This window comes from Theropithecus gelada, chromosome 18 (assembly GCF_003255815.1).
Source record: "Theropithecus gelada isolate Dixy chromosome 18, Tgel_1.0, whole genome shotgun sequence".
In the NCBI taxonomy this organism is placed as follows: Eukaryota; Metazoa; Chordata; class Mammalia; order Primates; family Cercopithecidae; genus Theropithecus; species Theropithecus gelada.
Genome location: NC_037686.1, coordinates 16512869 through 16533906, shown reverse-complemented (window position 1 = coordinate 16533906; position 21038 = coordinate 16512869). Strand labels below are relative to the sequence as shown.

At 40.2% G+C, this 21038-nt stretch overlaps 1 protein-coding gene across 3 annotated transcripts in view; it reads right to left on the bottom strand.

Annotated features, from left to right (window-relative positions):
* IMPACT (impact RWD domain protein) overlaps positions 1-19829 on the bottom strand; it is a 30870-nt gene extending 11041 nt beyond the window's left edge. For all 3 annotated transcript variants that reach the window (XM_025365591.1, XM_025365592.1, XM_025365590.1), the window contains exons 1-6: positions 19682-19829; positions 18430-18558; positions 17552-17604; positions 16093-16155; positions 8501-8586; positions 2085-2207 (exon numbers count right to left, since the gene is read on the bottom strand). In XM_025365591.1, coding sequence (XP_025221376.1) covers positions 2085-2207; positions 8501-8586; positions 16093-16155; positions 17552-17604; positions 18430-18558; positions 19682-19717 — 490 coding nt within the window. In that variant the 5' untranslated portion in view covers positions 19718-19829. The remainder of the gene's footprint in view (positions 1-2084; positions 2208-8500; positions 8587-16092; positions 16156-17551; positions 17605-18429; positions 18559-19681) is intronic.
* Between the last annotated feature and the right edge of the window lie 1209 nt (positions 19830-21038).

Here is a 21038-nt window from a genome sequence, read left to right as displayed (position 1 = left end):
GTGGAAAGGGGTCCTGAAAACAAAGATTTATAGCTGCTAATATAAAACTTATTTATCAGTTTCACTGTAGTTAGACCTCTGAATCGGGAAAATATGAATTTATATTCTTTATATTGTGTAGCTATAATATAATGCCTTCTGCTAATATAACTGTTTATACTTCATATGATGGAATTAAATACATCAATAATACATCTAATTGGTCAATTCCATAAAGAGTATCATGATTTCCAGTTATTACACCTCTTAACAAGTTTAAGCATCATGGCTGGGCGTGGTGGCTCACGCCTGTAATCCCAACACTTTGGGAGGCCGAGGGGTGGATCATCTGAGTTCAGGAGTTCGAGACCAGCCTGGCCAACATGGTGAAACTCCTGTCTCTACTAAAATATAAAAATTAGCCGGGCATGGTGACATGAGCCTGTAATCCCAGTTACTCGGGAGGCTGAGGCAGGAAAATTGCTTGAACCTGGGAGGCAGAGGTTGCAGTGAGCCAAGTTCGTGCCACTACACTCCAGCCTGGGCAGCAGAGAAAGACTCAGTCTCCAAAAAAAAATTAACCCTCAATTCTGTTGAGAGACTTAATCATCCTGGCTACTACTACCTGCCTCACTTAGGATGAAAAGTTATTCAAGACAAGAAAGTAGGTTTATGTAAGATGTTTTACACCTTCCCTCTGACACTGTCCTTTTCCTGAATTGATTTTTACCACTGTACTACCATAGTAATAAGTCAAATACAGTATTAGGGTCAATATGAACTACTGACCGATTGATAGTATTTATTTATGAGTATGATTTTTAACCTTTTTCTTTTCACGGTAGATCCTGTTTTCAAAAGAGATCATGTCAAATCCACACAGAAATAAATGATTAAAATGGGAGCTACTTAGGTTGAAGCATAAATGAGAGCCCTGAATGCTCCCCACTCTTTCATTTCCTCTTTGTTCCTTTCTACTAGTCCTGGACACCATTCAAAAGCCCTAAAACTCAGAACACCTTTTAAAAGCTACCGTGTAATGACATAGGAAACCCCTCACCTTCAAACAGAATGAATATTCCCCTGGTCTCTTATGTTTTCCTAAGAGGCTTAGGGAAACTAACCATAACATTCAAAATTGTAAAATAGTAAAATGAAACATAGTATCACAGCAACTTATTTTTATGTTGACTACTACTCGATTAGGAAACAAATTTGTTTAAATGAAACCAAGGCCAGGCGTGGTGGCTCACGCCTATAATCCCAGCACTTTGGGAGCATGAGGTGGGCAGGTCATTTGAGGTCAGGAGTTCTAGACCAGCCTGGCCAACACGGTGAAACCCAATCTCTACTAAAAATACAAAAATTAGCCAGGCATGGTGGCATATGCCAGTAATCCCAACTACTTAGGAGGTTGAGGCAGGAGAATCACTTGAACCTGGAAGGCAAGGCTGCAGTGAGCTGAGATCGTGCCACTGCACTCCAGCTTGGGCGACAGAGCAAGACTCTATCTCAAAGAAAAAAAAAAAACTGAACTCAAGCTGGGCACAACGGTGCATTCTTAAGAGTCTCAGCTACTTGGAGGCTGAGGTGGAAGGATCACTGGAGCCCAGGAGTTCAAGGACAACTTGGGCAACACAGCGAGACCTCGTCTCTCACAAAAAAAAAAAACTCTTAAGGGCATTTTACCAGCTTTAATTTCAGGGGCTGCACTTTCAGTTAATATATTTGCACCTGTGAGCAGAGACTAAAATTTAATCCTGAGACATCAGGAAACAGCTAAGGATTTTAATACAGAAATATAAAAACATGATGTGAACAAAAACATTAATAGCTTTACTTAGTTTCAATTTCTTTGATCAGTAAATCAAAACTCTAGAAAGCAGGGGGAAAAGAGTAAATTTCCATTTATTTCTTACCATTCTGGTAAGACTTGGCAAACACCAAAATTGCCAACAGGCAGGAAAAAAATTAATCTTATCTGCAAATTAGTAACTCCTTCCTAAAATTTGAGAAAATTAGTAAATTTATCTATCACCTCAAAGAACAATACATAATACTACCAACCCACTCTCCACAAAAGAAATCAGTTAGTAACATTATACCTGTCCGAGTTTCACTGATATCAAAATCCAGTGCTTTAACTGAACTTTCTGGCTGACATGCTAAAATGAGATCATCTTCACATTCAACATCTTCCTCTTCAGTTTTCTTCTTTACATCTGGGCCTATGTGAATATGAGACACAATTACTCTACGATGCAGATAAGAAACGATGCTGTTTTAAAAAATCACTGGGTCTTGGGTTTTTGTTTTGTTTTTTTTTTTTTTTTGAGATGGAGTCTCGCTCTGTCGCCCAGGCTAGAGTACAGTGGGGTGATCTCAGCTCACTGCAAGCTCCGCCTCCCAGGTTCACGCCATTCTCCTGCCTCAGTCTTCCGAGTAGCTGGAACTACAGGTGCCCGCCACCACGCCCAGCTAATTTTTTGTATTTTTAGTAGAGACGGGGTTTCACCGTGTTAGCCTCGATCTCCTGACCTCATGATCCACCTGCCTCGGCCTCCCAAAGAGCTGGGATTACAGGCGTGAGCCACCGTGCCGCGCCCAGGTCTTGGGTTCTAAACACCATTCTTCAATGGTAGGAACCAGCACTCAGCCCATAGGAGAACTGGTTGATTCCTGAGTTGGAGCAAGGAAATTATAAGATGAACCTGGAACGTTGTGTGGATCCACAAACTGGGAAATGCTCAAAAGGAGATGGGGCTTATAAAAAGAACACAGGAGCTAACCTGAAGGGGCCCTTAAAGGTCAAAGCTACAACAATTTGAGCAACAACAACAAAAAAAATGATCTTATGGCATTTTAACCCATGGAGTGAAATAATATACATGAGTCTATACTGATATAAATAATAAACAGATAAACAAATAAATACATAAATGGGGAGGACAGACATCTCTTCCTCATAATAGAATTCCAATTACTAAATGAAGAAGAAATGAAGAAAATAGAAAATCATCATCAGGCAAACACCATAGTAATAAATATTGTTGACAAGTTCCATGGATAGATGCTAAAATTAGTGGCTGAAAGTTTAAGGAGAAACAGGATATTAGCATAGCTTCAAAGTATCTCCCTCAAGCTACAAAGATAAAGATAGTAACCGCAGTGGTTAATCTTACATGTCAACTTGGCTAGGCCACAGTACCCATATATTTGTTTACTTTTGTTTGACACAGTCTCATTATGTCACCCAGGCTGGAGTATGGTGGTGCCATCTCAGCTCATTGCAACCTCCACCTCCCCGGGTTCAAGTGATTCTCCTGCCTCAACCTCCCAAGTAGCCGCAATTACAGGCACGCACCACCATGCCCGGCTAATTTTTGTATTTTTAGTAGAGATGGGGTTTCACTATGTTTGGCCACGCTGGTCCTGAATTCCTGACCTTAAGTGATCCACCCACCTCAGCCTCCTAAAGTGCTGGGATTACAGGTGCAAGCCACTGTGCCCAGCCTCAGTACCCATATATTTGGTTAAACACTATTCTAGATTTTTCTCTGAAGGTATTTTTTGGATGAGATTAATAATTAACTCAGTTACTTTGAGTAAAGCAGACTTTCTTCCATATGGGCCTCATCCAATCAGCTGACGGCCTTAACATGAAAAGACTGACCTCCTCAGAGGTCTTTTCTTGGTAGAAATTTTTCTACCCAGGAAGACGAAATTTTTCCTCTTTCCCCAGAAGAGAAAATTTTTCCAGCAGACCATCTTTGTTTTCAAACCATAACATTCACTCTTCCCTGGATCCCCAGCCTGCCGGCCTATCCTGCAAATTTTGGACTTTCCACCTTCCACAACTGTATAAGCCAATTTCTTAAAATGTATTTCTGTGTGTGTGTGTGTGTGTGTGTGTGTGTGTGTACATACACACATATATATACACACATACATTCTATTGGTTCTGTTTCTCTGGAGAACCCTGACTACAGGATTTACAGTGGAGACATCTGGCAAACACCACCTTAACTGAGATATCAAGGTAAATATCACCAATAATAAGGCATATGATACAGCACACACAGTGGCTCACACCTGTAATCCCAGCACTTTGGGAGATTGAGGCGGGAGCATCACTTGAGCATACGAGTTTGAGACCAGCCTAGGCAACCTCGTCTGTACAAAAAATTTTAAAAGTAGCTGGGAGTACACCACCACTCCCTGCTACTTTTAAAATTTTTTGTACTCCCAGCTCTTTTTAAATTCTTTGTAGAGACAGGGTCTTCCTATGCTGGAGCTACACCCTATATCCCAGCTATATCCTCCAAGCCTGGGAGGATAGCTTGAGCCCGGGAGGTGGAGGCTACAGTGAGCCATATGTTCATGCCACCACACTCCAGCCTGGGTGACAGAGCAATATTCAGTCTCAAAAATTAAAATTAAAATTAAAAATAAGGCATATAGGCCAGGCATGGTGGCTCACGCCTATAATCTCAGCACTTTGGGAGGCCGAGGTGGGCGGATCACTTGAGGTCAGGAGTTCAAGATCAGCCTGGCCAACATGGTGGAACTCCATCTCTACTAAAAACACAAAAACAATTAGCCAGGCATGGTGACAGGCACATGTGATCCCAGCTCCTCAGGAGGCTGAGGCAGGAGAATCACTTAAACCCAGGTGGTGGAGGCTGCAGTGAGCCAAGACTGTGCCACTGCACTCCAGCCTGGGTGACAGAGCGAAATTGTTTCAAAAAAAAAAAAAAGCATATGATATAAATTCCTTGATACGTTGCACTACGAAAGACGCAACAGCATTTTTTTAGTATTCTTGCCAAAAATGGCTAATCTCACTCCAATCGTGAGAAAACACTGGACAAACCCAAATTGAGGGGCATTCTACAAAATAACTATCAGTAGTCTTCGTTAAGTGTCAAGGTTATAAAAGTCAAGAAAACACTGAGTAACTGTTTACAGACTAAAGGAGAGTAAAGAGACACAACAATGGAATACAATGTAGAATCCTAGACAAGATCCTACAACAGCAGAAAGGATATTGGTAAGTTTGTAAAATCTGAATAAGCTCCTTAGTTTAGTTAATAATACCACACCAGTGTCAGTTTTCTGCTCTTGATAACTGTATGATGGTTATATAGCATGTTAACAGGAAATCAGGGTAAAGAATATAAAAGAGCCCTTCATACCATTTTTGTAACTTTTCTGTACGTTTAAAATTAGTTCAAAAGTTTTAGAAATTGTAAACAGCTGTGTATAATCAGTTCAAAATCAGAATTTCTATGCTGAAAAAAATATATAAATAATAAAGAATAAATCTGTACTGAAGATTAACAGTAAAATCAAAATGAATTACTTAACAAGTAAATGACTAGCAGAAGAGACTTCTCATGAGCTATTCTGATCACTAGCTCTTTTTCTTATTAGTTCTTCAGAATTGTTAAGCCTTCCACTTTATTATGAAGTCTACAAAAACAATTTTAAAGAAAAATAATCCAAACAAAAAATTTCTAAAAATTCAAAATCATGAATTATACAACACAAATCAGTAACTCCAAAAGTTAAGGAATGGTTAAACTATATTATGGATACACGTAAGGAAAAATATTATTTTATTTAATTTTTTTTAATTTTTTTTTTTTTTTTTGGAGACTGAGTCTCACTCTGTCACCCAGGCTGGAGTGCAGTGGGGCCATCTCAGCTCACTGTAACCTCCACCTCCCAGGTTCAAGCAATTCTCCTGCCTCAGTCTCCCGAGTAGCTGGGATTACAGGCACCTGTCACCAAGCCCAGCTAGTTTCTATATTTTTAGTAGAGATGGGGTTTTACCATGTTGGCCAGATTGGTCTCAAACTCCTGACCTCAAGTGATCTGCCTGCCTCAGCCTCCCAAAGTGGTAGGATTACAGACATGAGCCACTGTACCCAGAAAAAAATGTCATTTTTAAGATCAATTATTAAAATTTCCTAAGAGTTAAGTGATACAAAAGTTTTCAGAGTCCTAATTTTTTACTATAATATATTCCATTTCTGCAATCCATCTCTAGAAAGGCAGATTGACAAATAACTTGTTTTTGGAATTCTGAGAATACTTTTCTCATAGATGCCCTGCAATGCTACAAAATCAGAACATGGATCATAAAAAGTTGAAGAAAATACTTGGAGAAAGATTGTTATACAGACAATACTTCATGTCATTTATCTCTTTTTTTTTAATGTTTGTGGATACTTAACAGGTGTATATACTTATGGGGCACATGAGATATTTTGATACAGGCATGCAACGTGTCATAATCATACCATAGAGAACCGAGTGTCTATCCTTATCTCTCTGATTTTAATAGAAGCAGTAAAAATACTTGCACTCATAGAAAAATGGTAAAAGGGCTCTAAAAAAAGATACACTGCTATCAACTTTACACTGACTTTGCCAAAGGAGTCCTAAATAGTTTCCCGTAAATAGCTTTCTAAAAAATTAGTAAGTAAACTACCAGGTTCTGTTTTTCTTTTCTTTTCTTCTTCTTTTTTTGGAGACAGGATCTCACCCTGCACCCAGGCTGGAGTGCAGTGGCATGATCATAGCTCACTGCAGCCTTGATCTTTCAGGCTCAAGCAATCCTCCCACCTCGACCTCCCAAAGTGCTAGGATAACAGTTCTTTTTTAATCCCTCTTTTTCTCATATTAAAAACAATTCTAGCGTGTAACAAGAACATCCTATTTGGAAATAACATGTTAAATAGAGTTATTTCACCCTCTCAAAGGCCTTTGTGGTAAGTGAAACAAAGACTAGCAAGTGAAGTAAGAGGAAACACTGAAAACCTCCATGTTGTTCATATACTTAAATGATTCAATAGAAGATTAATAATAGAGCAAAATATAAATGTTCAGATGTTTTAAAATTAGTAGTAATGGCTGCCTAACAATGGGAATACTAAAAACCACTGAACTGTACACTTTAAAAGGGTAATTATGACATATAAATTATATCTCAATAAAAAATTCAACTGCAAAGTTAATTTCTATATCCTAATATTGGTCACTGTGCTTCCCAAAATTCTTTTTCTATAAACACTAGACTCATTTGAAATTAATATCTCAGCTGGATACAGCGGCCCATGCCTGTAATCCCAGCACTTTGGGAAGCCAAGGCAGGTGGATCATTTGAGGTCAGGAGTTCAAGACCAGCCTGGCCAACATGGTGAAACCCTGTCTCTCCTAAAAAGACAAAAATTAGCCAGGCGTGTTGTTATACACCTGTAATCCCAGCTACTTGGGAGGCTGAGGGAGGAGAATTGCTTGAACCTGGGAGGCACAGGTTGCAGTGAGCCGAGATCATACCACTGCACTCCAGCCTGGGTGATGAACTGAGACTCTGTCTCAAAAAAAAGAAAGAAAGAAAGAAATATCTCATTTATGTAGTCTAATAATTCATGAGGAAAGTTACAAAGTTCACATTACCTTAACTATAGTCAAAGAGAACAGAAATTTTCGATCCAAGTTCTTTCACCATAAAATTCTACTTCTATAAAAGTATACAGGAGTCTTCTTTATCTGCAAGGGATATGCTCTAAGACCCTGCAGTGGATGCCTCGAAGCACAGATAGTACTGAGTCCTATATATGCTGTTTTTTCCTATATATACATATCTATGATAAAGTTTATTTTGTAAATTAGTCACAGTAAGAGATTAACAACAATAATTAAAACCAAAATAGGCCAATTATAACAACATACTTTGAGGCCAGGCGCAGTGGCTGATGCCTGTAATCTCAGCCCTTTGGAAGGCTGAGGCAGGCAGATCATGAGGTCAGGAGATTGAGACCATCCTGCCTAACATGGTGAAATCCCGTCTCTACTAAAAATACAAAAAAAAATTAGCCGGGCGTGGTGGCAGGCACCTGTAGTCCCAGCTACTGCGGAGGCTGAGGCAGGAGAATGATGTGAACCCGGGAGGCGGAGGTTGCAGTGAGCCGAGATCACGCCACTGCACTCCAGCCTGGGCAACAGAGCAAGACTCTGTCTCAAAAAAAAAAAAAAACCATATATATATATATATGTGTGTGTGTGTGTGTATATATATTTATTGCACTGCACTTACTCTTCTTGTGATGATGTAAAATTATAAATGCCTATGTGATGAGATGAAGTGATAGAATGGCACAGCCCAAGATTTCATAATATTTTCAGAATGGCACACAATTTAAAACTTATGAATTATTTCTGGAAATTTCCATTTAATATTTTCAGACAACAGTTGACCACAGGTAACTGAAACCATGGAAAGTGAAATCTCAGATAAGGAGGAATACTGTAATATGAAATCAAAGACGCTAAACCTTATAGAAAGAAATAACTATAATTACATAAGTAATGAAACTTTTCAGAGAAACTTGGATTTTATAATATACAAACCTTAAACCAGAATACAGATTTTCATATTAAATTTCAATTAGAGTGTCTACATAAAAATGTAATTATAAGTTAAAAGACTATTGATAGTATTTTTCAATCCTACCTGGTTCTGTCATCTGAGATTTTTGTATTAGAACATCTCTTATTTTCTCCACCCACAGGTAAAGAATACTTTCACCGATATTCTGTCTAAACAAAATTCAGGGAAAACAAAATTTGTTATTTCAAAAATCATCTTCTCAAATTCAAGAAGATATTGACATTTACAATCAAAGACATTATAAACAATCTAACCATTTCTTTTTTAAAATAATTTATAAAAACCTCGGGTTTATCAACATTTGTGTCTGAGTATTTAATACAGGTTATAGCAACCTTAAAAATTCCAGTCGACTCCAAAATTAACATGGCTAACTTTAAAATAAGCAGAAGAGTGGTAACTAAAGAGGGGAATAAACATTTCCAAACTAGATGGATTAGAGAAATATAAATGTGACTTAGTTTCTGTAAGTGGATACAATCTTTCAGTATGATCATTGCTTGATTTTTTTAAACTTTTTACAGAATTTCAAACCACTTATTTGGTACCCTTATCATTTAGTATACTTATCTCAACAACAAAGAATGCAAAGCATATGGGGAACTCCTTCAGGGAGTCAATTTACAAGACCTAAAAGACAATTCAACAATTTTATATTCATATCTTGTTTCTGACAAAACATTCTATTGCCTAATATTCTATTGCCTAAATAAATATTCTATTGCCTAAATTGATAAATTTTGGTTCCAAATGATATTTGGTTGTCCCGGGTAACTAAATCCATCTCAAAGGATCACTGAGAAAAAGAATGTGTCACGGGTTTTGAAGTCATGTCCATAGTTATGTTAAATGATGGCAACAGCAATAAAATAAAGGCCCAAGTGTCTGCTCTTTAGAGAAAGACACTAACTGTAGATAAGTATGGTATGTGTTTAAAGATATCACCACACTACTATACAGCAACACTTCACCTCTTTCCTCTAACAGTTTCCCTTGAAACCATTATCTCTCTTTATTACTACTCATCAGCACCCACCGAAACTTTCAAAACAAGCAGACAGAAAAAAACGTTTTCAAATAATTCTGTACCCTCAAATCCTCCCCATCACACCCCACATCACTACAATTCTTAGTACTAAAACTAAATACTTGTATTGGTTGATATAACAGTAAAGCTATTCACTAAAATGCACTAAGCTGTGTAAAGTTAAACTAATCATTTGATCTGAGTTTCCGTCACCTAATTTTCAGTATTATAAGCTGGAAGAGATGCTTTTTAAAATAAGAACAGTCCAGGGCCGGGTGTAGTGTAATCAAAGCACTCTGGGGGGCCAGGGTGGGCAGATCACCTAAGCTCAGGAGTTCGAGACCAGCCTGGGCAACATGGCAAAATCCCTTCTCTACAAAAAAAAATACAAAAATTAGCCAGATGTGGTGGTGCCTGTAATCCCAGCTACTCAGGAAGCTGAGGTGGGAGGATTGCTTGAGCCTGGGAGGTGGAGGTTGCAGTGAGTGGAGATCGTGCCATTGCACTCCAGCCTGGGCAACAGAAAAAGACTCCTTCTCAAAAACAAACAAACAAAGAAAAACAAAAAACAGAAAACAAACAAAAAAAACCCAGCCAGATGTGGTTGCTCGCACCTATACTCTCAGCACTGTAGGAAGATAGCTTAAAACCAAGAGTTTGAGACCAGCCTGGGCAACAAAGCGAGGCTCCGTTTCTGCAAGAAATTCAAAAACTTAGCCAGGCACAGTGATGGGTGCCCGTAATCCCAGCTACTTAGGAGGCTGAGGTGGAAGGATCACTTGAACCCGGAAGTTTGGAGGCTGAAGTGAGCTATGATTGTGACACTGCACTCTAGCCTGGGCAACACAGCAAGACTCAAAAAACTAAAAAAAAAAAAAAAATTTAAAGAATAAAAAAAAGATAGCTGCTAGTTTAATGCTGACAATATTATCCCCTTTCTACAGATGAGAAAACAGACACAAAGAGATGCCACTATTTTAAAAACTGACTCCAAAAGTCTGACTGAAACAGCCTTAACCTCAGCTAGACTAAACTTTATGTGGGCCCATTCCTGACTCTAGGACCTTACCTCCCTTTTCTTAGAGCATTTTCTGTACAGAACTTGTCACTGTAAATTCCTTCTCTGTCTCTTTGAGATATATGTAAATCGTTTTATAGAAAACTTTAATTGGTTTTACAACCCAGGAAATGTCTTTCTCAAGGACCTGGGAACCATCCCTTTGAAACACATCATCAAAGAAGACAATGCCCTTATCTTCCAGTCTCTATGGAAGTAGAGGAGGCTAACTTCAACGGGTACGTATTAGTAAACACACATGGCCTACTTACAAAGAGAAATATTTGCAGACTCAACAATGACTTAATATGCCCAACACACCCGATTAATGGTCCCACATAATATCTTTCAGTACTTTTGCACTAGCTCATCCTGGCCCTTAAAAACCCATCTGCCTTTTGTTTCAGAGGAGTTGAGTTTACACTTAGTTCTGGCCTCTTTCCCTTATTGCAGGGGCCTTGAATACAGTCTTCCTTGTCTGTTTAACTTTATCCAATGTAATTTTTGATTCAAGAAGCCTCACTCACCAACATTAAAACCTAAGATTCCATGATGCATCAAAAGGTGAAGAGATGTAGAAAATTTCAAAAATTATCTTCTTGGATTCTAAATTAAATATTGCTATAATGGAAATTCACAAAATCAAACACTATAAAAAACTTGTAATCCTTTTCATTTTATCTTAAACAGTATCATATTCTAAGTATTTTAAATGTATTTACTTTTTGTTTTATCAAAATATTTTCATTTATTCAAAATATTCATATGCAAAATATTTAAATAAAAATTAAGGGCTGGGCACAATAGCTCATGCCTGTAATTTCAACATTTTGACATGCAGAGGCAGATAGATCACACGAGGCCAGGAATTTCAGATAAGTCTGGGCAAGGTAGCGAGACCCTTTCTTTACAAAAAAAAATACAAAAATTAGCCAGTGGTGGCACACCTATAAACCCAGACACTCGGGAAGCTAAGGCAGGAGGATCACTTGGGCCCAGGAGGTCAAGGTTGCAGTGAACTATGATCATGCCACTGCACTCCAGCCTAGGTAACAGAGAGAGACCCCATTTCAGGAAAAAAAAAAGTAGGTACAATAACCAAACTAACCTACATCTAATCAATCACCAAATCCTAGCTTATATATATATATATTTTTTTTTTTTTTTGAGACGGAGTTTTGCTCGTTGCCCAGGTTGCAGTGCAATGGCGCGATCTCAGCTCACTGCAACCTCTGCCTCCTGGGTTCAGGTGATTCTCCTGCCTCAGCCTCCCAAGTAGCTGGGATTATAGGCATGCGACACCACGCCTGGATAATTTTGCATTTTTAGTAGAGATGGGGTTTCTCCATGTTGGTCAGGCTGGTCTCTCTCAAACCCCTGACCTCAGGTGATTCGCCTGCCTCAGGCTCCCAAAGTGCTGGGACTACAGGCATGAGCCACCGCGCCTGGCCAATATATTTTTAAGTATTTAACTGACCTTCTTCTCCATTCGTATTCTTGTTGCCTTAATAAAGGCCTCCACTATATCCCTCCTGAGTTACTGACTGCTCTTCTAAAGAGTCTCTTCTTCACAGACTTACTTTTTATTTATTTATTTTTGAGACAGTGTCTCACTCTATCATCCAGACTGGAGTGCAGTGACTTCACTTCGACCTCCTGGACTCCAGTGATCCTTCTACCGCAGCCTTCCAAGTAGCTGGGATTACAGGCACACCCCATCATATCCAGTTAATTTTTATTTTTTAAATTTCTATAGAGATGGGGAAGGTCTCACAATGCTGCCCAGGCTGGTCTCAAACTTCTAGCTTCAAGCAATCCTCCCACATTGGCTTTCGAAAATGCTGGCATTACAAACAAAAGCTACCACACTTGGCTCATGTTTAATTTTTAAAAACCTGTATTTTTCCCTTGCTGCCCTCTGCTGGAATTATATGGAAAATATGATTAAAAGTTGTCACAAAGGCCAGGCGCAGTGGCTCATGCCTGTAATCTCAGCACTTTGGGAGGCTGAGGCAGGTGGATCACTTGAGGTCAGAAGTTCAAGACCAGCCTGGCCAAAATGATGAAACCCCATCTCTATTAAAAATACAAAAATTAGCCAGGTGTACAGGCGCTCACCTGTAATCTCAGCTACTCAGGAGGCTGAGGCACGAAAATTGCTTGAACCTGGGAGGCAGAGGTTGCAGTAAGCTGAAATCGCACCACTGCACTCCAGCCTGGGCAATACAGCGAGACTCAGTCTCAGAAGAAAAAAAAAAAAAGTTGTCACATAAAAGTTTTAAAAATAAATCCAGGTGTGATGGTATGTGCCTGTAGTCCCAGCTACTTGGGAGGCTGAAGCAGGAGGATCACTTGAGGCTTGAGCCCAGGAGTTCAAGGCTAGCTTGGGCAATACAGTGAGGCCCTATTTTAAAAAAAAAAAAAAGTTTTACAAGTAAGACGTGTATTTCTATTTAGACTACATGTGTGAAAATAATAACCACTGGACCAAGGTTATTCGAGCACGTTTAATAAACAAGACACCATATCCCACCATTAGAACAAACTATAATTTCTGACACTTCCTAAGTCTCAAATAGCTCAAGTGAACTAGTTAAAGAGAAAAGGAAAGTTGTGTCCTGTGGGAAGGTATCTTTTAGTAAAAGGAGGATGTTTGGGATAGGGGATAGGCAGGTGAAGAGCCACTTCTGAGTGTATGACATTGTACACGGGTAAGAAAAAACACTAACTGATGAATGTGATTAACATGATGGAAGTTAAGTGTGGAAAGATTTCCAAGGAGGAAGTGGTCAATATCACCAAAAGTTAGGTAAGAGCTGAAAAATGGCCACTACATGAACAATTCTGGTGTTAATGGTGAACAAATCCGCAGTATACTGATCTTATTCTATTCGGGGGCTGGGGGTAGTGGGCAGATAAATTGGCAAATAAGAGAGGATTATAGAAAGAAGTTTGTTGGGGGCACAAAAGTTGGAGTGGCCAATAATGTTAGGGAGAGATCTCAGAAAACATTTAATTAAGGAAATACTTATACTTCCGCCAAGGATGATGGAATCACTAAATGGGGACCCAAGAAAGACCATACTTGCTCTAGGCAGGAATAAGTAGAATGGATTCCACAACAACTTACCATTTTCTAATTAAATATTTTGGAAGGAAAAGAAACCTGGCCTGGATCCCAGGGACACAAAGAGGGACTGTCACTGTACCAAATGGAGTGGCCACCTAGAACATATAATACAATCCTTACTAGATCCTGGATTACAGTAAAACTGATATTCCAGAACATTATTTATTTTACTAAATTATTTCATTGAAATTAATCTAAATCATAGTTATATCTTCTCTAGACAACTGCATTAGCCCCCTAACTGATGTCCCACATCTACTCTTGCTACCTTCCAAACTACTTCAAACAGAAATAGATGATCTTATTTATTTATTTATTTATTTATTTATTTATTTATTTATTTTTGAGACAGAGTTTTTGCTCTCGTTGCCCAGGCTAGAGTGCAGTGGCGCAACCTCGGCTCACTGCAACCTCCGCCTTCCAGTTTCAAGCGATTCTCCTGTCTCAGCCTCCCAAGTAGCTGGGATTACAGGCGCCCGCCACCATGCCCAACTAATGTTTTTGTATTTTTAGTAGAGACGGGGTTTCACCGTGTTGGTCAGGCTGGTCTCGAACCGCTGACCTCATGATCCACCTGCCTCAGCCACTCAAAGTGCTGGGTTTACAGGTGTGAGCCACCACACTGGCCCTAGAATGATCTTTTTTAAATGAAAATATTATCATGGCCAGACATAGTGGCTTAAACCTGTGTCTCTGCACCTTGGGAGGCCAAGGCAGAACTGCTTGAGGCCAGGAGTTTGAGACCACCTGGACAACAAACCAAGGCTCCATCTCTACAAAAAAATAATTTTTAAAAAAATTAGCTGAAGGCAGAGCATGGTGACTCGTGCCTGTAATCCTAGCACTTTGGGAGGCCAAGGTGGGTGGATCATTTGAGGTCAGGAATTCGAGACCAGCCTGGCCAACATGGTGAAACCCTGCCTCTACTAAAAATACAAACATTGGCTGTGCGTGATGGCAGGCGCCTATAGTCCCAGTTACTTGGGAGGCTGAGGCTGAAGAATTGCTTGAACCCGAGAGGCAGAGGTTGCAGTGAGCAGAGATCACACCACTGCACTCCAGCCTGGGCGACAGAGCAAGACTCCATCTCAAAAAAAATTTTTTTTAATTATTTAATTAAAAAAAATTAAAATTAGCTGGGCATGGTGGCACGTATCTATAGTTCCAGCTACTCGGGAGGCTGAGGTGGGAGAAATCGCTTGAACCTCGGAGGTCAAGACTGCAGTGAGTCACTATTGTGCCACTGCACTCCAGCCTGGGCAAGAGAGCAAGAACCTGTCTCAAAAAAACAGAGAAAATCTTATCATGGCACCCTACTACCTAAAACCCTTCTCTACTTCCAACTATTCTTAGTATAAAGACAGAATCTTTAACATAACCTACAAAACTCTGGAGGACCTGTCTTGTCTACCTCTCCAGGTCCTTTTCCTACCATATTCCCTCCATCTCATCCTGTCTCTTACCACTGCATATCACCATCACTGTTTCCTACAACGTGCCAAGCTCCCTGACACCAAGCCTTGTGCTATGGCCTCTCACTGGAATTATCATTCCCTAATTAACTCTGCTTTTAAGTCAAACAAGCCATCCCTCACCTCCTAGACTATGTCAGGTCTTGTTTCAAATTCAATTAGTTTGGCGTATCTTCCTTTCATAGAACTTACCACAGCTATTGTTATATTCATTTTTACAATGTTATAAGTAATACCTCTCCCCCACCAGAAATTCTAACTGCCATGATAAAGGGCACTTCTGTTCATGCTAGCCATACCTGCACCCAGGATCTAGTACAGTGCTTGCCATGTAATATTTATTGAATGAAGGAATGAATGAAAAATATAGCCCATCAAGAGATTCTGAGTCTTATGGCCTAATACAAGGGAAATTACCACTCAAGGTACATAGACATTTAATACATAATTACACTTAGGATTCTGTCATCAATTTCATTCTACATAGCCTATGAAAATACCAAATCAAGAGCAGTATCTCTGAATTTACTTTCACAGTTGGCTAAGTGTTTTTTTTAATTAAGATCCTTTTAGCAAATAATTTTTTTTAATTTATTGAGCTTGAGATGGGGGTCTCACTGTATTGCCCAGGCTAGTCTTGAACTCCTGGGTTCAAGCAATCCTCCCATCTCAACCTCCTGAATAGCTGGGATTACAAGCCTATGCCATCATACCCAGCTTGGCTAAGTGTTTTTTATAGTTATTAGCTCTAAATGTTGCTGTATTTTTGTATCTAAGTAGAAGCTATCAAATGTATATATAAAATTATATAACTAACCTTTCAAGGTCTCTTCAAGTGAATTCTTTTTGTTAAAGCAGAAGTAGCTTTAAAAAGTTTAGAAAGGTTCTAACAAAGGGTTCACAGGTTCAACAAAAGCCCACAATACAATCACTAACAGAATTATTTTTTAAAAATTACCTGTCACTTACATATATATTTCCTCGAGGCTATTTGATAAATCCGCGCGTTCTTGCCCTTTAAGCCAAGGAGCACTAAGATTAAATAAAACAATTAAGAAGATTATTCAAGAATTATGTTTATATCTCAAATTACTGATTACATCACAAATTTTTTTTGGCTTTAAAAAATTATTTTCATAAAATGGTCTTATATTTGTATAAATCTATATAGTCACAAAATGCTTTAATTAGCATTAATTCATTCAGCCTTCCCAAGAAACCATGACAAAACCCACACCAAAATTACTCTGTTTTAATGGTTTAAAAATTGGCCAGGCGCGGTGGCTCATGCTTATAATCCCACCACTTTGGGAGGCCGAGGCGGGCGGATCACGAGGTCAGGAGATCAAGACCATCCTGGCTAACATGGCGAAACTCCGTCTCTACCAAAAATACAAAAATTAGCTAGGCACAGTAGTGGGCACCTCTAGTCCCAGCTACTCAGGAGGCTGAGGCAGGAGAATGGCATGAACCCGGGAGGTGGAGCTTGCATGAGCCAAGCACGCCTCTGCACTCCAGCCTGGGAGACAGAGCAGGACTCCATCTCAAAAAAAAAAAAAAAAAAAAAATTTCTGAAAAGGATATTTATGTTTACAAGCATTCTATATCTATCATTTGCAATAAATAAAAATAAAAATTTACAGAACCATTATTAACAGTAAACATTAATGCTATGGTTTTAAAATATGTGCACAAAAAAACTAATAGGTAAAAATTCTAGTAATTGAGTTTTTTTTTTTTTTTTTTTAAGGCTAATTAAGTGAAGCAGTGGGAGTGAAGAAACAAAGTAATCTAACCAGTTGTGATCAATTACTGGTTATAAATCAATTACTGGTCTACAATCAGACCAGCCTAGTAATTGAGTTTATGCAATTCTGTTCCCCAGGGTTTATACATATTACTGGGTGACGGGGCCAAGGTAGATGAAATATCACTTGCATCAACAGGTCATGACTCATAAAAGATTAAGCTTGGGCTTCTAAGAAGATGGTTCGTCAACCTCAATGGGGAAAGGGGCAGGGAGAAACACCAGAAGCACCATAAGTAACTCCTGGAAGGCACGCAGTCTTACATGTACATCAAGGAACTGTGGTTAGGTCAGGAGAACTAGGTTTGGAGAAACTCTAACGGCCAAGGTTTCTAGATTACCAGGCTCAAGAGGAAGGTTTCCTTCCTCATCTCTAAAGACAATTCTGCAGCTACTTCACCTCTACGAACCTTGTGATTCTCTTTCATACAAAGTGGCATATTCCACTGTTTTATAGAATTTAATTTTTATTTAAATGCTCTATACCAAACCCAAAAGGTATTTTTAATTTCTATATACATTTTAATAAGAAAGATATTTCCCGTAAATGCAAAGTACAGTATAAACATCTTTCAAAATATAATCTTTTTATAACAATATAAATGTAGAAATACAGCTTACTTCAACTGGTAGATAGGTGGAGCTGTACCTGGGTATTCATTTGGCAGCATCACCTACAATGCAGGTTCAAAAACATCTGTTTACACTTCATCAAGGTTCAAAAGTAACCATATTTACAAAGCTAGCAACCGGACAAAAAGGGCAAGGAGGACAGAGGTGAAAGGAAAAGGAAAACTGAAATATGGACATTATACCCTGACCCCAAGTGGATGGAGTGGCATTATAATATTTTCTGGGCACTTTTCAGTATTTCAAAAGAAATACTACAAAAATCCTAGGAAACACTATTAACTATATGAAACAGCTAACATACAATAGAGAACCATACACATACTTCTTTTCAAATCAGTATTATAAAAACAAACACTGGCAAAAACTGTTTTGCCTCCTTTATGCTGAAAGTACATACAAGCAGTCATCAAAGATTAAGCACTAAGAAAAGCCATAGCTGACCTTTTCATTTATTTTATCCTAATTACAACTGATAATTGATCATTGATTCTCAATAAAGAAATGAGTGTCTCCTCTACCAGTCATCTACATTATTAACCTCTCCTTCCTTTTAAATGTTAGGCATCTTTCCAGGTTTGGAACCTTTCCTGTTAGATGAAGAGAATAATGAAGGGAAGAAAAACTACAGTCTCTCAAGGGTACATTAACACTTTTAAATGATTAAAAGCACTGGATTAGAAAGATTGAAACTATCAATCAATGTATGATTTCAAAGTGATCTGAGATGTAACTGCCCACGTGTTTCACCACTGACAAAAGCCAACAACAATTTAGAAAACAACACAAATAATCACTAGAATACAGAAGTCAACCATATAGTTAATATTGTAACTGAAAGATGGCTGCAGGGAAGGGGGAAAAAGTACCTGCAAGCAAAGCGTCCATTTGGGGTCATCTATATCGTCGCTAATTCTAATACAAAATATTTTGGCACAGTCGTCAATGACACACCATTCCTCGCCATAAATGGCTGCCATTGCTTCAATTTCCTCATTCTGAAAGAAATTGATGTTTTAAAAAGTCAACAAATGTACATATCTTAAAATCCTATTCTTACTACTTTATAAGGTATTCGCATTCAACATTACCAGCATAGATAAAAGATTCCTAGACGAGCCTTACCAGGCCAAATGTTTCTTAAGAGCAGGTCACCGTGTTCTACTCTCTGGGTGGTTGCTAGGCGCTACTCCAATGACTGGAGCCAGGCTTGCTACTGCGTTACTGTGTTTTTGGCCACTACTGAGCCAAAATTTAATATATATGCACTCCCATACTTTGTAATGACCATTCACACATGAAAAGATAAACCTATCTTCTCTGTTCCACCTTCTCTTTTTTAACAGGTAATCTCCACCCCGACTCCCACCCCCAATAGCTCTGCCCCACATTATCTGTGTACTCCTCCTGGGTGTCTCACTGGTTCTTTCGAATGAAATTTTGTGTGGTGGGGAGGTGGGGAGGGGATACACAAGGACTGGATGGGTGGGTGGGTGGTAATCAAACCCTTAAAACATTTCATAAATTATTCTTTGGGCTTGGGGTTAAAACAGAAAAATAACTGGAGGACCTAAAGGGAAAAGATGGGAAGCAAAGCATCCATTCGACTTCGCAGCATTTCATTTTGTACTCACAGCCCTGTAGGAAAAGACATATGATCGCCCACGTGAACAAGGCACAGGGAAAGCTCGATGCCAAGGACCAGAAGGAGTGAGATTCGGTGGGCTCTCGGGGACGTGCAGGGTCTGGGCTATTGCCCAGTTTGCAAAGGGGGAAACCCGAATTCTTAAGTGATTTGTCCAAGATGACCCGGCGGCGGCAGGGTGGGGAGCGAAACCCTGGTTTTTGCCTTCGGCCCAGAGCTGCTTAGTCGCGTGTTAATGGTTGACGAGGACACCGTCCGAGACAGGCCCAGCCCGCGACCGCCGAGGAGCTGCAGGCCTAAGAGCGCTCGCCGAGAGGAAGCACCGGAAAAATGGAACGCGGTGGAGCAAATGGCGTGGCCGGTGCTGGCGGAACCCGGGGCTGCCCCGGGCGGAGTGCCCCTCGGCTGAGGAGGACTGGGGTGGCGAGGCGAGCCCGAGCCGAGCCTGGAGAGTCGGCACCCCGCCGGGGCCTCACCTGCCTCTGGTCGCTCCCTGCGTCCCCCTCAGCCATGTGGCCCAGGGACCGGCCCTGCAGCCGCCGCCTGCCAGGTCCGGAGCGCGGGGGCGGGGCGCTGCGGCTGCGAGCCGAGAGCTGGCTGCGGCGCGGCCGGACCCGGAACCGCAACCCTGCCACGCCGCGCAGCCGGCATCTGCTTCCGGGTTGCGGGCCGAAGGCTGCAAGGGGCTCTGGGCTCCCGGGTTTGTTGTGGGGTTCTCCGTTGGGGCCTCGCTCCCGCCTTTCCACTCTCCCGTAGGGCAAAGACACAGGGAAAGCCGGCCCTCCCGAGTTGCTGCGGGAGGCTTTCTTGGCTCTGTCTCCTGGGAATGTGCCGGGGCGGGGGGCTTTTGCTTGCCCATTGCGGCCCTGGCGCCATCGGAACGCCAGGAGACTTTGGGGAGTCATTTACCGCCGCGTCCCGGGAAGGGACTCAAACCTCAGTCCACAGCCCCAGACTCGTCTTTACATTCCCAGGCAAAGGTTTTGTGTGTTTGTTTTTAACATGTTTCAAGTTTTGTCGGATTTTGGCAAAGTTAGGAGAACAGAGAAGGCTGGCGGTAATTTTGAAAGCGTGAGGAGAAACCTTATTCTCCCATTCACTGTTGTATTGCGATCGTTTTCTTTAGTCTCCTTGAATATTGTGGGGGCAACTTTTGTGCGAGATAGTAGTTATGCCAGTCAACTAGAGCATTGATTCATTTTCCCAAAAAATGAATCAGTTTGCCATTACTCCCTCGCCGATAACACACGTTCCATGACATTCTAATACATTGGTTATGAATTATATCAACCACCTTATTCAAGACACCTCAATCTGGCAGTTATTCTCTTGATTGCAAGGCATCCTTGCTTGCTTCACTTTTCTTCACACATAATACACAAAAACTCAAAATACTACATCTTTCTTCCTTAATCATGGTTATTTTTCTGGCCCCCTTTAAAACTGTTCTCTTAAGATAAATCATTGTACAGAAAAATAAAACTCTTCGCAGAGTTAGGAGTTCAACAGCTGTAGAGAATTCCACTTACAATGAGTATAAGCCTTGTGGATTTATTAATTCAACAGACATTTATTAGGCTCTTACCGTGCTAAACATGGGAGATGCAAAATCATATGTCATACATTGCCTTTAAGGGGCTAAGATGTGAAGGGAACAAAAGTAAACCTGAACCAGAAGTACAGTAATGAATCTCTTAAAGATTGGATAAGTTCTGAGAAATTTACCCTTAGGCGGTTTCGTCGTGACAGTGTGAACTTCATAGAGTAATATACTTACACAGACTTGGATGGTGTAGCCTACTACTTATCTGGGCTATGTATCACCTGTTGCTC